Genomic DNA, 25,394 nt, shown 5'->3' on the forward strand with positions numbered 1-25,394 from the left:
AGGAAAGATACAGAAGTTAAATAGTCATTAATGTTAAAGAATCATAGAACGTTTTAATAAGGACCACCATCTTACTCACCACTCCCTCTGGATCCACCAGAAGCAGGTGTTTGGCTTGGCTGCCCTGCTGTCCAGTGAGGACGTACTGGCCTGGTGTGGTGCCTGACTCCCGCACCAGGAAGTCTCCATCCTTGGTCAGGAGTCTTTCGGCCTGCCTGCGGCTTAGAGGTCCGTGGAACCAGGGCTCGTTCTGCAGCTGCTCTGCCAGAGGGGGCGCCACTGCTCCCGACACCCCTAAAGCAGCATCAAATGGCTCTAAAAGACCGAAATCTTTGGTGAATTTACTTTCAGTTTTTCTATCTAGCATCTATAACTGTACTACTAAAAAGCTATTTTACACTTGAAATAGTTAACCCTGGGTCATTCTAAACCCCGGGTCAACGGAATCCTGGGTTATCCTGCTTCTTAATTTACCCGGGGGTTAACAATTAATTCTGTGTATTCGTAAGCTGATGTTTCACATTGCACATTCCTAAACCCTGGGTTAACAGTCTTATTTGCATATTTGCGATGTCAGTGTCATTAATTGGATGAACGCAGCACGCAACCTGTTTACATAAAAGCTCTAGCATTATTGCCGACTGTACTATCGAGTTTATATTGAATGGACATTTCGGATTACAAAGGCAAGAATTAAAGTGTCTTCACTCAAAAGGGCTTTTCACACTGCTCTTAACCCCGGGTTATCGTCATTCTAAAACAGCTTTTAACCCCAGGTAAAGGAGAGTTTCACACTTTTAATTTAGATGCAGGGTCAGCACCGTTTTTGCGGTATCAACTCCGCATTGCGGTCCCAAACTTGTACAGTGTGAAACGATGCAGTGTTAAAATGTTACAACGAGATGCTTAGCAACCGATAACCAATCGCGTGCCTTATGTTCACACGCTTTGGACAGTCACGGAAACACGATGTATATACATTTTTATATATATATATATTAACAGCGTGTAATATGAGGACGCGCAATGCTAGAGCCTTTATGTAAACAGGTCATGTGCTGAGTTTGTCCAGTCAGTAACACTGACACTGCAAATAAGGACTTTAACCCAGGGTTTAGGAATGTGCAGTGTGAAACGGCAGTTTATGAATACCCAGGATTAACTTTTAACCTTGGGTATAGTATGAGCAGTGTGATACTTGAAATAAGTAAATAAAAATAACCCAGGATTCTGTTTAGCCGGGGTTTAAAATGATCCACGGTTAACTATTTCAAGTGTGAAAAGCCCTAAATTATCTATTTCTATCAGCATTTTACATGTTTCCTCTCAAACACTGAGTTTACTGTTTATATGCAATGCGCTGTGTTTCCGTGACCGTCCAAAGCACGCAAATACGAGTCTCAAATGGTTGTCGGTTGCTAAGCATCTAGCTGTAACATTCTAACATCACATTGTTTTACACTGTACAAGTTTGGCACTGCAATGTGAGGTTAACAACTGATTTATTTTGGACAAATCAGACTGTACGAAATAATTAATTGAAAACAATGATTCAAGCATTTGTTTGCGTCATCATTTCAAAATAAAAGGGCCTAAGTGGAATTTGTAATGTATTAAAATGTTTTTATGTGCTGCTGTTTATTGCTATGCATATTCTTATATTGATGCACACACAATATAAATAAATAACACATTCTTCCTTGTGTTCAGTTAATGAAATTTATTAAATAAATGAAATTGTGGAAAATGTTTTATATATTTTGCTATATTTTATTGTTATAGTGATGCATATATATATATATATATATATATATATATATATATATATATAAATAAATATATATATATATATATATATATATATATATATATATATATATATATATATATATATATATATATATATATATATATATATATATATATATATATATATATATATAAATAAATAAATATATATATATATATATATATATATATATATATATATATATATATATATATATATATATATATATCTCATTTTTATCAAGCTCGTATATTTAAGTTCAGTAGTTTCACTTAAATGACAATTAATAGGTCATTTTCATTGCTATTTAAGTGAAATTAGTGAACTTAAATATACAAGCTTGATAAAAATGATCATTCAAGAAGAAAATTTCAGATGGCACTTAGAGGCTTTTGCATCTGAACTCTTCATACATATCTTGTGTTCATTTACTGAAAATGTATGGAGAACATGTTTTGAATATTTAAAAATTTGCTACGTTTTTTTAAAAGCCATTTTAGAGGAAATACATAAATATCAAATATCATCAAAACGTCTTTTTGTTACACTATATCATCCAGCAAGTGTTACTCACTCATGTCAAACGCATCTCTGTGAGCATTTCCATTGGCTGCTGCTGCCGCCCCCGCTGGGAGGCGGGGTTTATCCACATTGACGTATGAGGGGTCATCAAACAAGCCTCCCTCCTTAACACCCACTGAAAAGGAGAGAGAAAGAGAGGCTAACAGTGAGGTTAAACTGAGTTAACCTTCAGGTGAGTGTGCTTAAGCGGTGCCATTCTGAGTCCTATTGTCAGCAAGGCCGGCGATCCAGAAGCCACCTCTCAAAGGAGCTGTGTAATAGGTTTGGGCAGCGTCCAACAGAGAGCAATGGACAGTGACAGAAAAACCGCTGACTCACTCTGTACAATGACAGTCTCAGCTGAGAGGAAATTGAAATGTAGGGAAGTGTGACAATATAAGACTGACAAATACTATGTGGCACTATGAAGAAACAGGGCAGGGATTATCAGTGTGAAGCGCGCATGTGTGTGTGTGTGTAAACCTGACCTGGTAGAGGAGGTAGAGGCTGCTTGTGAATTTCGTTCTGGCAGGGCTGTCCATAGGGCTGTGGAGACATATCGCATTAGAGTGTTGATGACACACATTTATTCACTAGTCGTGTTTCGTTAATGAATGAATCTGTGTTTTTGAATAAATATTTAAGTTAATGAAAATCCCTTTTTATACACTAAATCATGTTTATACACTTAATTATAGTTCTTGTTCACTGAAGTCTCTCTCTTTTGAAGACGATGAGCTCTAGTTTTGAAATGTGTGACGGCTTTGGTGGCTTTTCAGCCTGTGAAGACTTACTGTACCATCATCTAATAGCATTCATTAGATTAGATTCAATTATTTAAAATTAAATAGCAATAATTAATAATTGTATTTTTGTATACGTCATTTGTAATGAAAATGCTTATGATGCTTACGTGCTGTCTTCATAGATTTTTAAATTCACAAAATTTAGATTTGTTTCGAAGAACGTTCTATTTACCGAATCAATTCAATGACTCAATGATTCACTCATAACACATAAAAGACACTTGTTGCAATTTAATGGTCACTGAACACCACTTTATTTGTGCACAGGTTCAAAAGACTCGAGATCAAATCAAACTAACTGACTAACACATGCTCGTAGAAATGTGTCTCACCAGCGTGGCTCCTGTACTGTGTCCAGGACGGTTTCTCATATCAACCAGGCCTCCAGGGGGAGGCTGTTTACCCGGGAAGTTATTGTAATACGGAACCTCTGGGGGTGGAGCCAAGTCCTCTTCCTCCTCCTCCCAGGCTGACCCATCGAAAGGAGCCATCCTAAGAGAGAGTTACAGTATTATTATATTTACATGTTTGAGTGATGTTAAATTATGTATTGCTTTGTTATGAAACAACCAGTGAACAACCAGTAGTAGGAACAACAAAAAACACTCCAAAAAATAACTTTTTTTGACATTTCTAGTCAAAATTTCTACAAATCCTTAAAACAGCACACATCATTTATTGAGCAGTGTTATTTTAGTATTATATATACCATTACAGTATTCATAATATTTTGAAAGCTTTTTAAATTTTTAGTTCATTTAAATTTTAGTTTAGATTTTAGTCATTTTGTTACGTGCTTTTGTCATTTTTTTTTTTTTTTATATATTTCTATTAAGCAATATTATATTGAATACAATATTGAAACCTGGTTTCACAGACAGGGCTTAGATTAAGCCAGGCTTAGGTCATAGTTAAATTAGGACATTTAAGTAGCTTTTATAAACTTGCCTTAAAAAAAAAAAAACAGCACTGATGCACATCTTAAGACAAAACAATGGCACTGATATATTTTAAGATTTGTCAGTGCAAGTTGCTTTCAGTTAAACCAGCTCAAACATGCATTTTAATCTGGGACTAGCTTAAGCCTTGTCTGTGAAACCGGGGGATAGGCTATTTTATTTTGTTAGCAATATCAACACTGCTCTTGAGATACAACATTGCTTAAGACATTAATACTTGTTTCTATAGATAGTATGTTGAATATAAAGTACATTTGGTATATCTGGCAGATTTTTAGTAATTTTAACTGGACAAACTCATTTGTTAGGATGTTTCACAGTGTATGATGTGGGTAAGCAGTGCAAATAGACACAATAGCATTGAGTTTCAGCATACATAGTCAACAAGTCTATACCAACATATTTTTCAGACTCTTAAATGTATTTAAGACTCTTGTTTACATACAGAATTACACACAAAAACATGTAAATACACTGACATAAATGTAAATGTTTGTGTGTTTGATCAGGCGCACACACACTTACCGATCATGAGGGGTAACCAGTTTGGGGGGGTTCTTCAGGTACTGTTTAAAGCGCAGTTCAAAAGCCTGACCTATGGTGCTGATGACCTCCTGAGCCAAGCCCTCTGAGCATTCCAGGATATGACATGCTACAAGGCAGGAAGTGATCATCAAACATCAGATATTGTAAATCAAGACATCATTTAGTCATTCCTTAAAGGCAGAGTTCACCCAAAATTAAACATGTCATTCCAAATCTTTTGGGTAAACGATTTCTTTAATTAAAGCCCTAATAAATACTGCCACATAAAACTTATTAATTCAGTATTTAACATCACTTCAAATAAATTGTACATGAAAGTAGTAATTTACATTTCACTGAAGGATATGACAGAATTCAATGTGAAAGTGTTTTTACCTCTTTGATTGACGGGGTCTTTGGCGACGTAGGCAACATACTCTGCTGTGTCCTGGGGAGAAATGAAAAAAAGGGATGGAGAAGAAGAAAAGAATGAACAGGAGGACATTAAGAGAAATTAGAGAATAGACACACAGAACAAAGGGATAAGCAGAAGAAAGTAACCCTTAGTTGAAGCAGTCTATTCACTAAAGGGCAGGAAGAAGAAGAGGAAACAGTGGGAGAAAAAGAACAGACAGCAAGACAGATGAATAAGACAAATGAGCGAGGGATGACAGAATGAGACTGAAGCTGATAGATCCTTGAGCGAGATAAAAAATAAGGAAATGAAATGTAGGGATGTATCAGATAACCGACTAAATGATTAGATGTAAATAATTTACATTAACCATTAAATAATAATTATAATAAAACTACTACTACTCCTACTACTATTTAAAATACTATTAACTTATTTCGAATTAAATTATACATTTTCATATAACATTTCATATATATATATATATATATATATATATATATATATATATATATATATATATATATATATATATATATATATATATATATATATATATATATATATATATATATATATATATATATATATATATATATATATATATATATATATATAAAAAAAATCAAATAACTAAATGTATTCTCAAAAAAATATTATACTTTATTATTCCATAAAATAAACCAATTGAAAATAATTCTAAATTACTTATCTATCTATAAATTACAGAAACGTCTGTCTGTCTGTATGTCCGTCTGTCTGTCTGTCTGTCTGTCTGTCTGTGTGTGTGTGTGTGTTAACCACATATCTCTCGAACCGTTGGTCCGATGGATTTCAAATTCGACAGGTGTCTTGCCACGGGCACGAGTAAGTGCAGTGCCAAGTTTGACGTTGTTTGGATGAGAAATGCAAAAGATATCGTTAAATATATCATTTTTAAAAGGTTGTGGTTTAAAAATAAACATTCTGACACTAGAGAGTTGTATCAGTCAAAGAAGCCCCGAGAAGGTTGTGGTTTAAAAATAAACATTCTGACAATCTGTCAGCTACATTGTTTACTTCTGAATATTATAGTTTGGTTCCAAAACGTGATAAATCCATTTTGATAAATTTGAGTAAAAATGTGTTTTCTTTACCAAGAAAGTGGCAAGATGAAAACCACTATTTTCTGTTTCAAACTTTCACATAGCATCTTTAGGTTATAATATCATAAAAAATTCAAATCCAGATTTGGATTTTCAAAGATTTATTATAAAAACGGATTATTTTTCCCCAAAAATGCAATAAATTCATGACACTTTTTTCTTCAAAATGCTATCATATTGAAACTGTTGAAATCAAAATCAGCCATCACTAAGAAATATCTCCTGAACTTTTTTGACGGCGATCAGCTCACAAAAACTGATTTTGCACGGGCACTTTGCACTGCTCCCTGAATCGCGACGTGCTTGCGACGTGCTTATTCATTTGTGGATGTAAACTTAATCTATAAGTCAGCTATGCTGTTTACTTCTGAATATTATATTTCATTCTGGTGCGCTTAACGTTATCGCTACTGTGTAATAGTAGCCTATGCTATTCACCAACTAAACATATCCTATTCAATGCATTCACAGTCTCTTTCACGGGCATCATTTGTAGTTGCCTATTCACAAACTGTTTGCTCAAAAATAGCGTTTTCTCGGAGTTCACTGTGTGCTTTCTACCATGCACAAATAAAAATGTCACTGAACTTTTGCTGTGTAATTGTAACAATGAGCACACACCAAACCAACAATTACTAAAAACACACACAAGAACTGATTTTGCACGGGCATTTTGCACTAGTTACTTATAAAACACATCCTTCATGCTGTCCTACAATACACTTTCAAGGTCTTCGCAGTGAATGCAAGCGTTATTTAAAGAGAAATGCTCGAACAATGACTACATTGATTTTTATTTTTAAAAGCGATCCAAGATGTTGTGGAGTGTGTTGTTGTGTTGTGGACTCTGGCTTTTCATGGCCATCAGCTCGGCTAATTACTAAACGGCTTTGTGCTGCAGTTGATTAAATCAACAGCTGATGAGTTTAATCAAGGAAATTAACAATGACGGTCATCGACTACTGATGAACATCCCAAGTAAAGACAGAAAGACAAGTAGAAAGATATCGAGAGACGGGGTCTGACTCACTGGATCTCCTCCTGATGCAAAAGAGATGGACTGCATGTGATGGTTGGCGATAATCTGTAGGGAGAGAGGGATGGAGAAGAGGACAATGTGACAAAAAAAAAAGACAAAAAAAGTGCTAAAATGAGATGAAGAATGAGCAAACATTGCAAGCAAAGGATGGACAGAGACAAGGGGAGAAACGATGTGGTGAGACTGCGCACATTGAGGAACAGAGCAGTTGTGTGCAGTAATTCTGCATGGTTTAGATTCATTAAGATAAACACATATCAGCAGGGCAATTACTCCAGGCCCTATTCTGGGCTCCAGTCAGCTGCCTGCTGAGCAGCCCGAACGCTGATAAACCTCACTACGCTAATGCCAAACACATTGGCGTATAACTGAAGAATTATTAGCAAGGAAAAGAAAGTCCTGTGGTGCAGCAGTAAACAAGCCAGAGGATATCTGCTTCTGCCGAATACGCCAAATTTACATAATCTATTGGGCCTCCGGGTACCACACTTATAAACTTTAACTTATTTAACTTAGTTAAACGTCAACAAATATATGAAGATTAGCCCCTTGGAACACCTAATGCAGAATACTTCTCATTTAGTCTACATGTTTCATCTAATACTTACATTTAATTTCAATCTACAAAAATGTTTTAACACTTAGTGTTACTAATCGAAAATAACCGAAGGTCGGGCAAGAATAAGGCTGCACGATTAATTTCTAAAAGATTGCGATCTTGATTCAAACACCCACGTGATCTTATCCCTAAACGTCAACGATTCGCCTGTGTCTATTAATCCTTTTATGATCACAGCGAACATTCAGTTCTGTGTTGGCCCTGTTGCTGACCCAGAGAGAGCAGATGTCATGTGTAGGTATCAAACAGTTTCAACCACACAGTATCATCATTTCTGTAAAAGTTTATAGTTAGGATATAGAGATCAAAATAGACTAATCACCTTTTGAAAGCAATTTGATGCCTCAAATAATGATTGCATCAAATACACTGTTACGCCAGTAGGTGCCGAAAAGAGACTGAATTGACTGAGATTGAATCAATCAAGAGATTCGTTCAAAAATGCTGATTCATCCAGTAATGAAACAAGTGAAGTCTTTATGAACGAGTCATTGAATCATTCAAATTTTAAAAAATATATTTAAAAATTAATTTAACTTTTTTAAATATATTTAGTCTGCAGCAATTAACATTTTGTCAGAACCTCTAGTAAATCACGTTTTTTGTTTAGTTGACTACTCAGAATCATGGGAGAATCGACATCTCTATTTTTAGCCCAAAAAAATCGTGATTCTCAATTTAGCCAGAATTGTGCTAAGATTATTTATTTTATCAGGATTATTTCAAATCATTGTTTTATCATTGTCTCAAATGTGTCTTCTGTGACCACTTGCAAGAAGTATCACTGCGCGTTGATAAAGTGCGAAAAGTAAAATGTACATAAAACAAAAATAATAATTATTCCACATTCATGGATTTCTCTTTTCAATCCACACAGAACAATCTTTTTTTTTTTCTTTTTTTTTTTTAAACCTGTATTTTAGCGCAATGGATGATTGACAAGATTGTTTGCTTTCTTAGGTTATTTAGCACTCACAATTTGCAAATAGAGCCAAACAAGTGTTTATACTTTTCAAGGAAATCAACCTACTTGAATGGCTTGCTTATAGCTGTCTCTGCACATACTAGCACAACCAGGATATGAGAAAGTATTTTAACATCGCAAACTTCACTTTTAAGACATAGAGAGAAACATTTATTTTCGAAAGAGATAGCATAATTCAATCTAACCCGTCCAGCTGTGAAGAGCGTCTGCATGACGCAGGCCGCTTTTATCATTAGATGAGGGTAACAATGAATTTCATACAGGAAAGAAGGGACCATATTAATGTCTGTGTGCTTGTGTGACGTCTAACCTGTTTGCAGTCGGCTGCTAGTAGGTTCAGACTGCTGGTCGACACGGTGAGGTTGATTGTCATTCCAGCAAACTGGAGATTACTCTTCCCTAAGATGGAGGAGAGACAACGAGAGGAGGGCTGGAGAGAGACAGAAACAGACTCCATTATTTACACCACACACCAGGTTAAAAAAGTTCAGCTAAAAATTTCATGGCAAAGATGATGAAAACTAAATATTTTATGAAAAGAGATTTTAATGGGAAACAAAGAACATTTTAAATAGTTTGGTCTGTCTAAGGCCTGTTAGTGGCCTTAAAAGTGACGAAGACATTTATAATGTTTCTATTTCAAATAAATACTGTTCCTTTGAAATTTCTATTTATGAAATAATCCTGAAAAACAAAATATCATTGTTTCCACTGAAATATTAGGCAGCAAAAAAAAAAGAAAAAAGGAAATGGTTTCTTGAGAACCAAATTAGCATATTAGAATAATTTTTGAGGGATCATGTGACACTGAAGACTGGAGAAATGAATGATAAAAATGGTAGTTTTACAAATCACAAGAATAGATTGCATTTTAAACCATATTAAAATATTTTAAGGGTAATAATATTTCACAATATTACATTTTTTACTGTATTTTGATGCCTTATATAAATAAATGCAGATAGAAAATGCAATCTTTTGTAATATAGGCTTTACAAATTAAAGAAATGTGAAATACGAGAATGAACTAGTTCCGCATGCAGTAACAAACACTTACAATTCAGTAAATCTGCCTGAATCCAGATTTAAGACGTTTAAAACTACACTTTGGGGTTTAGTTTCAGTTTTGTGTAAATTAACTACCATTTGGATATGAATACGACCCTCTTCCTCATGTAAATTAAATTTCATAATGAAAATGTCTGGTTTAGACTTTGAGTGGCATGCAACTGATAACCATTTGAAATGAACAGCTGTTATTAAAGTGAAAAAATAAATAAATAAATAAATGTGATAACCCAGAAATCACTTTATTTTCTGTACAGAGCTGCAGTAGAACACAACACAAGCCGTCTGCGACAGTTACGCTGCTGCTTCGCTTTCACACTATATTTATGCATGTTGTGTGAACCAGGCCTGTCTTGATCTTAACTCTTTAACACATAACACTTGATCACAACCCTGTTGGCAAATTGTGGTGTAGCACTCAACAACCTCTGAAACACCACAGTCTGACCAGCCTAGAGACAACACTTGAGCAAACGTGTGTGTGTGTGTGTGTGTGTGTGTGTGTGTGTGTGTGTGTGTGTGTGCGTGTGTGCGTGCACTTTTTTACTGGAAACTGGTTAGACCGTAGAACACTATGAGGTTTGTGAGCTGTGACTGTAACTAACAAAAGTGTGAATATATTGCAAGGCTGAAAGTCTGTGTCTGAGGAAGTAAGATAAGATAAAGTGTTGAATACCTTTCTCCTTCGCTGAGCTCCTTTGGCACCTGGTACTGCCTCACACACCACTGATATTGCCTCCCTGCAATACAAACCATACGGTTATAAACATACACACACACACTGGCTACATATAGTGAGGAGAACATAATCAGATTGTTAGATGAGAGTTTCCATCACACTCCTTTTCATGCATTCCCAAATTTCATATGGCTGAGGGACAATTACATTAGACAAATGGTCCAGTCATTCCACTTCCTGTCATCTCACACATGCAAGCTGGCAGACATGCAAACAAATACACCAATGTTCTTGTTCACTTATTATTAATAATTACTTGTTATTAATATCGCTATTGTTAACAAAAACTATAAATGTAGATGAAAACCATTAGTAGTAAATAAATAAATAGTAAAAACTTAATAAATAAAAATGTAAAAAGCGAAATATACGAAAAAGAAACTGAAGTTATAAATATTCACTAAAATATGAATAAAAACACAAAATGACAGAATTATTTAAATCAATGATAAACAGTCTGATTTAATTACTGTCTGAAGCCTGACCTTATATCAATGTATCCGTCTAAAAAACACCCAAATAAAAAAGAAACAGCTGTTTAATTGACATAAAAAAAATAAAACAAAACAAAACTGTGATTGTTTTTTTGTTTTGTTTTTTAATGTAGCAGAATAAAAGCAGAATAGGTCACAAGGCTGTCATCTTTAAAACTTGATGATACTTTGACGTTTTGTTCTACAATGTAAACGTATACAAATACTCTTCAACGTCTTAAGTTACTTCAAATTTTACGTTTTCGGTATGGGTGTGTGTAATTCACTTTGTAGAACAAAACGTTCAAGTATCGACAAGTTATATTTACCACAGTTTTTATTTTACTCATAAATTGAAAAACCCCATTATAAAACACCCATTGGAAAACCACTCTATGCTGCAGGGCTGCACAATTTGGGGGAAATAAATCTAAATACAACTGTAATATTTCAGTGTAAAAATATAACAATAATAATGATACAACTGTAAAAATGACAATTCTAATATTTATGGATGTTTTCATTTCTTTTTTCCCCCCAACCATTAAGCCATCAAGCTTTTATTTTGATGGAAACAGCAGGGATGCCTTAAAGCTTTTCTTCTGATGACAACAGCCGGTTTATAAGCGTTTCTTATTAGAAAGTTAGGGAAGACGGTAATGCATTGATAATCCAAATGCATTTTATAAATCGTGAACACAGTGCTGTGCTTTACTCTGACATACGGACGACACATATTTATTTAATTAAATTGCAGAAAAAATCCAGAAATCACAATGTATGATTTTTTAACTATTTATTTGTATGATACAGCTGCAAATAAGTATTTGAACACCTGAGAAAATCTATGTTAATATTTGGTACAGTAGCTTTTGTTTGCAATTACAGAGGTCGAACGTTTCCTGTAGTTTTTCACCAGGTTTGCACACACTGCAGGAGGGGTTTTGGCCCACTCCTCCACACAGATCTTCTCTAGATCAGTCAGGTTTCTGGGCTGTCGCTGAGAAACACGGAGTTTGAGCTCCCTCCAAAGATTCTCCATTGGGTTTAGGTCTGGAGACTGGCTAGGCCACGCCAGAACCTTGATATGCTTCTTACAGAGCCACTCCTTGGTTATCCTGGCTGTGTGCTTCGGGTCATTGTCATGTTGGAAGACCCAGCCTCGACCCATCTTCAATGCTCTAACTGAGGGAAGGAGGTTGTTCCCCAAAATCTCGCAATACATGGCCCCGGTCATCCTCTCCTTAATACAGTGCAGTCGCCCTGTCCCATGTGCAGAAAAACACCCCCAAAGCATGATGCTACCACCCCCATGCTTCACAGTAGGGATGGTGTTCTTGGGATGGTACTCATCATTCTTCTTCCTCCAAACACGTTTAGTGGAATTATGACCAAAAAGTTCTATTTTGGTCTCATCTGACCACATGACTTTCTCCCATGACTCCTCTGGATCATCCAAATGGTCATTGGCAAACTTAAGACGGGCCTTGACATGTGCTGGTTTAAGCAGGGGAACCTTCCGTGCCATGCATGATTTCAAACCATGACGTCTTAGTGTATTACCAACAGTAACCTTGGAAACGGTGGTCCCAGCTCTTTTCAGGTCATTGACCAGCTCCTCCCGTGTAGTTCTGGGCTGATTTCTCACCTTTCTTAGGATCATTGAGACCCCACGAGGTGAGATCTTGCATAGAGCCCCAGTCCGAGGGAGATTGACAGTCATGTTTAGCTTCTTCCATTTTCTAATGATTGCTCCAACAGTGGACCTTTTTTCACCAAGCTGCTTGGCAATTTCCCCGTAGCCCTTCCAGCCTTGTGGAGGTGTACAATTTTGTCTCTAGTGTCTTTGGACAGCTCTTTGGTCTTGGCCATGTTAGTAGTTGGATTCTTACTGATTGTACGGGGTGGACAGGTGTCTTTATGCAGCTAACGACCTCAAACAGGTGCATCTAATTTAGGATAATAAATGGAGTGGAGTTGGACATTTTAAAGGCAGACTAACAGGTCTTTGAGGGTCAGAATTCTAGCTGATAGACAGGTGTTCAAATACTTATTTGCAGCTGTATCATACAAATAAATAGTTAAAAATCATATATTGTTAGTTCTGGATTTTTTTTTTTAGATTATGTCTCTCACAGTGGACATGCACCTACGATGACAATTTCAGACCCCTTCATGATTTCCAAGTGGGAGAACTTGCAAAATAGCAGGGTGTTCAAATACTTATTTTCCTCACTGTATATCAGCCACCATATCAGTATCGGCCGATATAAGTTAATTTTTAATGTTACTGGCCCAATAAGAAAATTTGGCCGATATATTAAAGCTGATAAATAATGGATTATTTCCTTCAGCTGAGACACTTCAGATGTGCACTGTTCGCCATGGTTTTGAATTGCTTGAAATATGATTCAAAAAGGAAAATACAGTCAAGTGCAAAATGTGCAGCGCAAGTCTGTCATATAGGCTACATAACCACAAATAAAACTACAACTAAGTGAAAATTATTATTAAAATATGAAATAAATAAATAAAAATGTGTTACTTCTTCCAAAATACAATAACTCAATACACACCCTATTAATGCTTTTTTCTTGAATGCGTTTCATCCTCCAGCGAGAATCAAGGATTATGCATGAAAAGTTTATCGAGCAGCTGCTACTGTCAATATTGAGAAGCAAATGTGTGTAACATCCATTAACAAACACACACGCCAACACTGAGAAAAGGGAGGAAACCATGATGGTTCCAGAGGATTCTATTAAAAGACTTTGTGGTTACACAGCAGGGCTGCTGCTATTATAATGCCTCCCTTCTTCCCTGATCTCTTTCTCCCAAACAAAAGCACTACATTTAATTGTAGAATGTGTTGCATGTTGCAAAGTGGACTAGCAAATAATGTGGTTTAATACGGCAAATGTTTTGCAGCCTCATAGTCCTACAGATAACAACTATTAAAACACTTTCATGACACTTCATATGTGTACCCACATACATACATACAGATTATTCAAAGAAATGTGAGAACGGAAGAAACCGAATTGTTGTGAGAATAAGAAAATGGCTTTGTATGTCATTATTTAGCTTTCATCTCCTGCGTTCTCTTTCTGTCACACTCTTTGAAAGAGGGACATTAATTTTTCATCAGAGGAGGGGCTTTTATCCGGACCAGTGCGAGAGAGTGTATGTTCGTGCACATGTGCATTAGGATATGAGGAGAATGTACGACTAAATCACTCCTGTGGGACGCCGTGGATATACATACACTGGATATTTGAGAGAATATGAGAGGAAGTGCAAGGCGAGAGTCAATGCGTGTGTGTGTGCGTGTGTGTGTGTGCGTGTGTGTTACCTGGTAACCTGAGTTCTGGTGTTGAAGTCCAGTGCTCTCATTGACTGCAGCACCTCCACACAGCCCATATACTGCAGCAAAGACAAAGAAGACAAAACCTTCACTAAATGCACTTACTGTGCAATACCTCCAACCACAATTCAAAGCACAGAAAGCAGTTGAGTGTTGCCCAGTTGCCTTGTGTCTAGATTATTGTCTAATTATGAAGCACTAATCAAATAAAGAAGTTCTCAATGTAGTTCCTGCCCATAGACTTTGATTCATCTGAAAATGCCACACATTAAAGAAAACAATACATTAAGCATATTAAACAGACTGTTTCACTGAGAGAATTGAAAAGCAAAAGAACTACAAGCTGTTAACCAACCTTTGTCAAAATTATGGCTTCATTATTAAAAAAAAAAACATTGCTGTTTAGACATCAAGGCAAAATATTATTAATAATAATACATTTCCACAGAGAAATAGCAAAAACTACAATCTTAAAGACAATGCCCTTTGTCTTTAAATTAATGTTTTGCCCAAACTCTTCAAAGATTTTTATATTTCTGTATGATCATTAAAAGAACCAAGTTAGGCTTCTTTCTTTGACCAAAAAGTTTACAATAAGTGTTAAATAAATACAAATCATTTCACTTAATTTTTTTTAAATTATTCATTTGTATGATTTTCTATTAATTGATCTCATTCCACTTTACATTCATATTTGTTTAAAAAATTTTTAATATTGTTGTTGTTATTATTATTATTATTATTATTAGGAGAAGGAGGAATTGATTTTAACAGTACAATAGTAATAGTATAACAATATGAGAAAATTAGAGTATAAATTAGAAATAAAAAGAAAATACAACCACTGTTTGCCTATGCAAATCTCACCGCCATGATACTAGGATGTTCTGGGCTGTGTCTGAAATCGCCCTCTAACACGGACTTTGGTAGCCTGCTTGCATGATTACTTACATATTACTTACTTATGACTTACGTGCTGTGTGCAATCTTTTTACTGTTCTTTTGTGTGGGGCTGTGACCAGTTCACACTTAAATATTAACTTTAATCAAAATTAAGCACTTGCAGTGTGAATGTATCCTATGATATCCTGTACCCCAGATGTGACTCAGGTCTCTTGTTCAGCGTAAGTCTATGAGATTTCTTTGTCCGTTTCATAATCAACCACCTGCGACACTACACCTCTCCTCAAGTTGCTTTTGAGGTAAACATTGTGTCCGTAGCACAAACAGTTTGTTGTGAATTATACGGCAAAGATTAATACTTAAGTTTAGGAGTTTGTTCTAGTATAGTATTCGTCACTATTTAAATCAATAGAAAAAGGGAAAAAAAGGGAAACCCAACCCAAGACCCATACATGCATCTTACCCTGACAGAGTAAGAGACCCCACTGGTGCTGACCACATTGTCCGAGTGCAGCCAACCTCGGGTGGGCTTGTTGACAAAGGAGCCGTGCCGTGTCCACTCGTCTCCGCCGAGCTGGCCCCCTTCCACACGGGCCCTCCGCGAGGCCCCGCCCAGCCGGTTCATATCCTGTGGGGGACGAGGAGGAGGAGATGGGGCTGTTAGAGAAAGGAGAGGAAGAGGAGGAGGAAGAGAAGAGCTGGCGGCGGAGGTCCTAGTGTCTTCCGGAGACTCTCCCAAACCTCCCTGACCACCTGGCATGCTCGCCGGCCTGCTGGAGGCCTTCAGGCCTGGGAGCAGAGTGGAAGACACGCCCAGCCGCAGGGCTCCCATCTTGGGGAAGAAGGAGCAGAGGGTGGTGGGGCTGTTCTCAGCCTGCCGTGGAGATGAAGGAGGGAGGATGGGGGTGAGGGAGGATGAGGAGAGAGAAGGAGGGATGCCTGGAGGGGTGAGAGGAGTTAGAGGAGCAGAAGAAGGGAGGGAGGGATTGGACGCCGTCTCATCCGTTGAGCTGAAGGAGTCGCTCCTGAAGGGCGTGTATTTGGTTTTGGGGACGAGCTCCATGATGTCTCAGCCGTCTCAGTGTCCACTAAACGTCTTTAAATGTCTTTCTACGTTGCTCTATCGCAATCAATAACTTGTCTTCCCTTGTCTTTTATAGTCCTCTTTTTCTCTGCATCCACTGATTCCTTCATCATCGCACCAGATGTGCTGACTGTTTAGTCCGGAAAGTATCAAAAACAGGATGTGAAAAGACGAATGATGCATAAAGAAAAGTTTTCTGCTGTTGCCATACACAGCGTGTAGAAGGTTTTGCATCAGATCTCAAGTCTGCATAGAGCTTCTTAGGACACTATGAATCACTAAATCTAGTATGATTGTCATGAAGTAATTGGTATATTTATAAAAGTGTCGTAGACACAATCCATCTCAAAAGATGTTGTGTTTTATATGCATGCAATTGTGTTTATGTGTGTGTTCATTGTCTTTGCATGTGCTGGGCTCCACTTTACACGCTCTTGTCTGACAGAGTCCCATAAAAAGCCTATTAGCTGCAGCTGAGACTTTGAGAGAGGAGGCTTCCGTCAGACAGACCGATCGATAGAGTGAGAGGAAGAGAGCGGGAAGAGATGGATGGAAAATGCTAAAGTACTGATCCAGCGAATGTGGATCATTTAATGATGATTCAAACTGCTTCGCTCACTGACGATTAGACCGGCACCGATCAACATAATCCTCTTTGTTTGGTTTAAAGACTTAATTTAGTCCAGGTGTTAAAACGATGTAGGCTACACCAGGGATCTTCCACAGCAGGTCCGTGACCCCTAAGATGTCCGCTAACTACAGTGTGATTTGAAACAATCCTATTTTAGTGAAAAAAATTCAAATATGCATACAATATTAAGCTAAAGTGCAGTTAAATGTTTAATTTTTCTTTCAACATTAAAATGTATTAAGTAAATCTATAAAGTACTATACAAGTTGATTTACTCTGTACCTTAACAATGATGATTTTTATGGGTTTCAATAATCAAGGTATATTAATAAGAAACTATACACGTTATTATAGGCCAGGCTTAAATTAAACACTTAATTCCATACAATTATAGAGGGCCTAAAAAGTTTGAAGACCCCTGATGTGTGCTATACAGCACCTAGATTACATGAAGGTTTACTTATACCGCAAGTCTAAAACTGCCACCTCACTTCCTGTCACATCTAAGAGCGCTTAGCGCTGACACATACCCATCTTTTCCCGTCACTCCCTTTCCCTCCTCCTCCAGATGATTTTGGGACCTCTGTCGCCAAGCCGAGCTCTATCCTTATCTTTCTCCTCCTCTTCCTCTCGTTTTTTCCAGATCACCTCAGGCTCTGCTTTTGCGCCCTCTGCGCTCGTCTCTTTGAGTCTATCCTCCTCTCTATCCTTCCTCTCCTGGAATCCCTCCCTCAACCTCCACACCGTGTATTCCACAGCGTTCCTCCTCTCCTCCTCCAGCTTCTGCCTCTCCAGCTCTCTCTCCCTCTCCAACACACTCGCTCTCTTCTTCCAGATAATCTCTCTCTCCTCCACGCCCCCTCCCTCGTCTTCTTTCCCGTTCTCCAGGCTGTCCTGCTACTCCTTTTTGCCTTAAAAAAAACACCTGAGCCTCTTTGTAATCTCACAATAATTCACTGAATCGACAAACAAATTGTATACTATACACAGATAATTAACCCTGATAAACAACAATTTGTAGAAATATGATTTAGAAAAGGACAAACTAGACTTGGAAAGCCCTGAAACAGTTAAGTCAAAGATAAATATGGCTATATAGAAGACAACATGGGTTCGAGCACCATTTAGAGAACCACTGATTGTTTGGTGTGATCTGTGAAGAAGTTAAAGTGTGGCAATCCAGCTGCGAGGGAACTATGATGTACCTAAAACAAGCACGTTCCAGCACTGTCAGGGTGATGATAATGAGACCTGATTGGCCAAATCTGAAGTACCGCCTCCAGAGATATGCTCATTAGATGCTAACTGGAAAATCAATCAGTCGCTCATTAGCCTAAATGACACCTCAAAATCAGGCAAACAGTGTTGGATGGAGCAGCTCTTTATAGATCTGTTTCCTGAGTGAAAACCTACCCTCTAAATGTCACTTAGCAAAGTCAAACACCGAATTTAACCAACGCACTTCCCCAGTGTAAAGCACTTTAAAAACCTCTGATAGAGAGGTAACAGTCTTGTAACCTCCTACAGTTCTGAGCTAACATACCAGGGTAACTCTAAATCTCACAAATGATTAGCATTTGTAGACCATTAACAGTTTCTACTGTTGCTAAGAACACCAGTTTGTAGCAAAGTCCAGCCAACTTTGGTCAAATCCAGTCTTGCTCTTTTTACAATGGTTTTCACTGCATACATTTTACACAAGCTTTCACAAAACAATGTGAACTTCTATTGTCGTGGCTTACTTTGTCCGTTCAGGTGTTTTAGATTTTTTGTCTTTTTAGCACCAGTGTGTGACCACAAAGAAGCCTCAGGGCTGCAAAGGGAAAGCGTGTCTTGCCTCGGATGTGCATGAACAAATGCAACACTTTTCAAGTTGTTCCAACAGATGTGACTGGCAGTCAAAGACAACAAGGCGGTCCCTATTATCTCAGCTGGAGTACAACAAGACCAGGGGGACCCGGGGGATTTATGTGCACTGCACTGCACTTCATCTACAAAGCATCACGTTAGTGGTGCTATTGGGCCATTTTTGCAGTGAAATTTCTCAATGAGCACCTGTAAAGAGAACCGCTCGGACCCGATTGACAAAGCACAATAAGTTATGGGCCTGTGCTGCAAGTTCCTAAACTGCATCACAACGACATGGCACAGAATCAGTACTTTAGTACTGCAGAGCTCACTGTCTCCAAACAGCGTTGTTGTTTTTTGTGTGTGCACCTACACAGAAGTGTCCAAGCTGTAGTTAAGAGTTGCTCATCGTGTCATGAACTTTATTGACGTCAACACAACATGGCACAGAAGTAGCACAGTGTTTAGGAGAACCTGTACAGAGAAGTAGAAATCAAGCTGACTATATAGATATATATAAAAACATTTAAATAATATCAGTAACAGTTTAACACACAATGGTAACCTAGCTTGGGTGTAGCACCTGTCGGTTAGGAATATGGCAAAATCCCTGTTTTGATATGACGAGTTGTTTCAGAATCCAGTAAACATGAGTGAACGAGTCGCCAAATCAACACTGGCTGAACTGTATTTAAAGGTTGAGAGGTTCCTGTTAATCTGAAGTAAACCAGCCATAGAGAGACTAATGTCAAACACAGATGTACAGTAGCTAACAGACTAGCTTCTTTGTCTTTAAGACATTGAGATTAGCCGTTTTGCTCATATAATCATAAAGGTAAATCGGATGTTGAATTAGTGCAGTTGAGCTCCAGCACAGATGGCAAAACCTGAGTTAAACTACACCATTTTCAATTAACATTTTCAAATTATAACATCATAATTCAATGATATTGATGGTCAGTGAAAAAAGCCAATGTTAGATATGGCAAATCTGATTTAGAGATCGACTGAATGAACAAAAAGTTTCAGAGAAAGCACCTTGAACCCTCGTAAGGTCCGAAGGTTCGACTCTTTCCTAACACTGACGAGATTGAACTTAACGTCAGATTTAAAGCGTAACTTGGGACACTGCAACACACTTGCGCTGAAGTTACACAAGACAAAGCGTGATAACTTAACATGCCAATGAAACTGTTGCTATGGTACCAGACTGAGGAAAACGTGTGCAAGACAGAGTCATAAAATAACCCAAACAAAAGCCAACAAGTTTCGCCAACACAAAACCTGTCGACTCTCTCCGTGTCCAATCACGAGAGCTCAGAGCCAGCGAGAATCGATGTTCTGCAGCCAGCGCTGGCACAGGATGGGAAAGTTCAGCAGCTGCCACCACCAACACCTCACTGGTGATTGGTGTTGACACCAGAACGTAGAATGAACCAGACACACATCCGAACATGCACAGAGCACAGTTGTGGCACCAGTCCAATGAGGAAATCAAATATTACTCAAGAGTACACACACACTTAAGACTCGTGCATGCTTCCGGGCTAAAGACAGCAGAACTAGCAAACACTAAAAAGTCCTCCTGAAATCTATGAAATATCTATCTATATATTCAAAAGCACCTTTTTTATACACTACAAATAAAGACATCTAAATGTTTTGCATAAAAAAAACCCTGATTTTTGTCTGCATAACTCTTAAGTAACACCAAAAACATTGGTTCAATAACAGACAGCACTATGTACATTAGAAATATAAGAGTTTGTGAGCTGCCATCCAAAAAAGTCAAAGTGAAAGATTTTAAGGAGCTTTAAAGAGCTTTTTTGTCCTCACGGTTTAGTTGTTGCAGAATGAAAAAGTAATATTTTATCCCCCAAGTCCTTGGATTAAAAAAAGAGAGTGAGAGTGCCACATTTTAGGTAAAACCGAACGACCTCCATGTTCAAATCATAAACACGTTAATATTTAAACAGTGTCACACAATCCACCTCCTTCTCCTCTTTCTCCCTCACTCGCTTTCTGGCTCAGTCCCCTCCCTGAAAGACAAAAACATGCTCTTTTCTCTTATCCGTTTCTTGGGTTCTCTTCAAAATCACAAAGTCACGCCAGTTCCCTCGTTTAGAGTGAGTCTCGTCCAGCCTCACTTCTGTGGAACGTCGTGATGAATGGCACAGCGGTCTTCTTTTGTCCTCTCCTTCCCCCACAGTCTCTCATCCTCTCCTCTCTCCACCTCCGTCTGTGTGTGAGGAGCGATGCAGCCGACTGTCCTCTATTCTCCTCTCCTCCCTGTCTGGTCTATCGCTCTCACTCTCTCTCTCTCTCTCTCTCACTGATGCTAGCGCTGATTCCCTTTGCACTCCTGCCCCATCCCTCCCCTCCTCTCTCGCTCTCTCTCCTTGGCAGCATCAGTCATCTATGCATTTATGAGAGTGTGCATGCATGCACAAGCAGCCGAGCACCCCTCTCTCTAATGCACACAATTATGACGGGGGCTGAGAGAGAGAGAGAGAATTCATGGATGGAGGGAAAAAGTCTGCCCTCAACGCTCCTACCATGGTAACTTAAGAGCAGGCGAGTTGTAGGCTACTTCTTGATATTCCATAATCTTCCACAAAATTACCAATTTTCCCCATCTTCCTGACACTTTAACAGGATTTATCACCCAAAAATGTATCCCTCATTATTTACTCACCCTCATGTCTTTCCAAACGTGTATGACTATCTTTCTCCAGTGGAACACAAAAGAAGATATTCTGAAGAACTGCTTTTGTCCATACACTGAAAGTCAATGGGGTCCAAAACAAAACAACATTGGGCCCCATTGGCTTTCATTGTGTGAAAAACAAAAACTGAAACATTTTCCAAAATTGATTTGAAATGACATGAGGATGAGCAAATGATGACAGAATTTCCATGTTTGTGGGAACCAACCTCAACCACATCAATAAACCAATGCAAAAACAAAATGCAGGTCATATGGTACATCCTCAAGGTTATCTTAGTGTACTCGTTTACACGTTCAGATCGACCATGCAATAAGTGTCTAATCGATGTGTGCAAATAACTCGCGGGTTGATTTGTTATTCACTCAGTCGAGTGACCTGAATTCAGGGTTCTGGGGAAGAGTCAGCTGAACTACAAATCCCAGAGTGCACTGTGTTCGCATTCTTGCTTTCTAAGGACACAGGGGACTGCAAATGCTGCAAAGGTGCATCGATTCATTTTTTTCTGCTGCTTCTTCCCTGTCAGTTCTCTGTGCTGAAATGTCCGTCAGAAACGTCTGGAGGGAGGGAATATTCGAGCTTAAACACGGTTGCATCATGGTCCTTGGCTCCAGGGCATAGGCATGTCTGGCAAGCACACACACTCAGAGCAGACAGGCAGAGGGGGAGGGAGAGAGAGAAAGAGAGAGTATGCAAAACACAAATATAGGAAAGAGACACAGCTAGACAAATCACAAGAAAATAATTAATGCAGACAACAGGGTAATCAAACATGATCACATCAAAAGGACAACAGATTCAATTACATGCATTTAAATTTGAAGACAACAGACAGACAAACATGGCAGGGCTCAATAATAAGGAAGTGTTTTAAGTCAACTAACAGAACTTTCACTTGCAATCTCGAGCCAATACATATTACGTTTATTGCTGATGTGCATGATGTAAGCTTTGGAAACTGTTCTTGTACTGATGTAAATAGGTCACCAAGGTAAAGTCATTTAGATCATGCCTAACATAGATGAGGAATTGTCTAAATTGCAACAATTATTGGTGAAATTTAGAGATGAACAATATGTCAATACTATATCTTATGAGCCAATATTACAAATAATTTCTTTATAGGTATGTGTCGATATTGGATTTCTTCTCTTTTTTTAGAAGAGTAATTAAGTTCACCCAAAAATGAAAAAAAGAAAACTCAGTCATCAATTACTCACCCTCATGTCGTTCCAAACCCGTAAGACTTTCGTTCATCTTCGAAACACAAATTAAGATATTTTAAATGAAATCTGAGAGCTTTCTGTTGACAGTCCATGCAATTACCACTTTGACAATTAAAAAAGTTCATAAAGAGATCCATATGAATCAAACCGTTTAGTCTCAATTTTCTACGAGTATCAAATGCTTTATATGATAACAGATTTAATTTAGGCTTTCATTCACAAATAAACATTGATCAGCGGACATGAACAGAAGCTCAAATTGCTTGACGCGCGAGAACAAACCTCATTGGTTCTTCCGGAAGCTCAAACGTGTTGCGTAACACAAGAATGAACCTCGTAGTAGGTTTTCGCACGTTAAGCAAACATGCTTGAGCTTTCGTTTACTGTAACAGATGTGCGAGTTGATGAATGTTTATATGTGAATAAAAGCATAAATTAAATCTGTTCATCAAATAAAGCGATCGTGTCTCTTCAGAAAATTCATTTTTAATTTAATTAATTTTACAATCTCTTGACTCTTTATGAACTTTTTGAAGCGTCAAAGTTGTCGTTGTGTAGCTGTCATTTGAGGAACAGAAATATCTCATATTTCACTACAAATATCTTATCTATTGTGTTCCGAAGATGAACGAAACATTTTTTAGGTTTGGAACGGAATGAGGGTGAGTAAATTTCATTTTTTGGTGAACAAACCCTTTAAAGGTAATTTAGTTTACCTTTGCCATCATTTAATAAATGAGTATTTAAAAATAAACAAAAATTTACTAACAAATGCAAAAAAGAAATCTTTAGCAGATTTCTAAATAGATACTGCACATTAAAATGTTGTGAGGCCTTTTAATAAAACTTTTATTTTTATTTTTTTAGAGAAAATACAACAGAATTTTAATATCAGTCATTTATCAATTATGATGAGCCATAACATGATAATGCAGCTTGTCAATATTGGCCAGAATGATCTAAGTGAAAATGTGATAACAGGAGTTGAAACATTACAAACAAATCATGTTTTGAACTATATCCAAAAAGCTAAACAATTTTAAATCTCTATGTGTAACATTGTTTCCAAATATCTTTTTCCTGACACAAAAAGGTTTTATTTAAATAAATTATATATATATATATATATAGAGAGAGAGAGAGATTGGCATGGTTTTATTTCAGTTAGCCTAAAAGCTAGTTTGATTTGCATTGAGAGATGATCTTATGGAAAGTACCCCATGCCAATCTCTAGGTATGGTGAAGGCTATGTGATGATGTGGGGCTATTTTAATTCCAAAGGCCAAGGGAACTTTATCAGGATGCATAGTATCCTAAAAAAAATTTTTTTTTAAATACTTAAAAATAAAAATCTGCCTGCCTCTATGGGAATTTAACATAGGGGTGTACTCACTTATGCACCATGTATTTTAAGGAAGAAAATTTATTTATTTACGATACATTATTCATTCACAAAGAAAATTGGTGTCCTTAAAGGTTGGATTTTTCCTAATTTTTTTAATTAAGGCATTAAGTTCAATTTCCAAAATATGATTTTTTATTCCTCTTTTTAGTCAACTTTAGCATGGGTGTATTCACTTATGCATTGCACTGTATGTATATATATATATATATATATATATATAACTTGGGGTGAGGTAAGGGAAAAAAAAATATTGTTGAGCCCTGTGAGAGCTGCAAATTTTAAATGTGAGCGATAAACAAGAACCATACTACAAATAAAACTCAATATCAAGATTTTTTAATCATAATGAAAGCTTCTAAAAAAATATATAAACATCTCTCAAGAGAAACCCAAGAGGAACCCAGAGCAGGTAAGAAATCCAATAAATCCAAGCTTGAAGAACAAACTCCCGCTTTTATTTACAATTCTAGTGCCATGAAAACCCAAGATCTCTAACACATTCAGATATGAAAAAGCAAACTCATGCATCAGAAAGAATAAGAAAGAAAGGAATAGGCGAGTACACGTGTGGGAAAGTGAAGATCCAGACACCCATCCCATCACCTGGTGCATTTTGGGAGTGTATCCCTTGGCATAGAGGCTGATGATTCTCATTAAATGACAACATGAAGGCGCTTTACCTCCTAGATACCCACAGAACGGAAGGACAGGAAGTGAGCTAACATAGAGCAATGTAGAGCCAGGCATTATGGTAAATCTAATGACCTACATTTTCAACTCCCTGCAGAAACATAATGTTGTGTATAAAGCACATTGCGCGTGCATGTGCAGAATGCAGTAAAAGATATTCATAGATGGCACTAGATGTTCTCTTCTGACCTGGCTCACTGTGCTAAAACTTTTAAACTAACTTTTGTTGCCATAACTGCAAAGAACAGACTCCTAGATTAAAATGACCAAGCCTATTTTAACTACAACTGACTACATGGTACACAGCAAAAGTGCAGCATTATTCAGCACGAGGCTTGTAACTAATTAACAACTAAATCAAGGCACATCCAACAAATTAATGTAATTTCACCTA

General features: G+C 37.4%; 1 protein-coding gene across 2 annotated transcripts in view; it reads right to left on the bottom strand.

The window, feature by feature from the left end:
- Positions 1–25,394, bottom strand: part of shc1 (SHC (Src homology 2 domain containing) transforming protein 1) — a 39,662-nt gene that overhangs the window by 2,859 nt on the left and 11,409 nt on the right. Inside the window, exons 2-12 of one of the 2 annotated variants that reach the window (XM_084435442.1) lie at positions 15,854–16,018; positions 14,476–14,546; positions 10,588–10,651; positions 9,154–9,273; positions 7,231–7,284; positions 5,037–5,088; positions 4,641–4,767; positions 3,489–3,648; positions 2,839–2,896; positions 2,364–2,486; positions 80–315 (exon numbers count right to left, since the gene is read on the bottom strand). In XM_084435442.1, the coding sequence (XP_084291568.1) occupies positions 80–315; positions 2,364–2,486; positions 2,839–2,896; positions 3,489–3,648; positions 4,641–4,767; positions 5,037–5,088; positions 7,231–7,284; positions 9,154–9,273; positions 10,588–10,651; positions 14,476–14,546; positions 15,854–16,015 (1,227 nt within the window). In that variant the 5' untranslated portion in view covers positions 16,016–16,018. Of the gene's footprint in view, positions 1–79; positions 316–2,363; positions 2,487–2,838; positions 2,897–3,488; positions 3,649–4,640; positions 4,768–5,036; positions 5,089–7,230; positions 7,285–9,153; positions 9,274–10,587; positions 10,652–14,475; positions 14,547–15,853; positions 16,604–25,394 lie in introns of those variants that run through there. The other variant, XM_084435441.1, reaches the window with a different exon arrangement.

The sequence above is a fragment of the Rutilus rutilus genome (genome assembly GCF_951802725.1).
Source record: "Rutilus rutilus genome assembly, chromosome: 17".
Lineage (NCBI taxonomy): Eukaryota > Metazoa > Chordata > Actinopteri > Cypriniformes > Leuciscidae > Rutilus > Rutilus rutilus.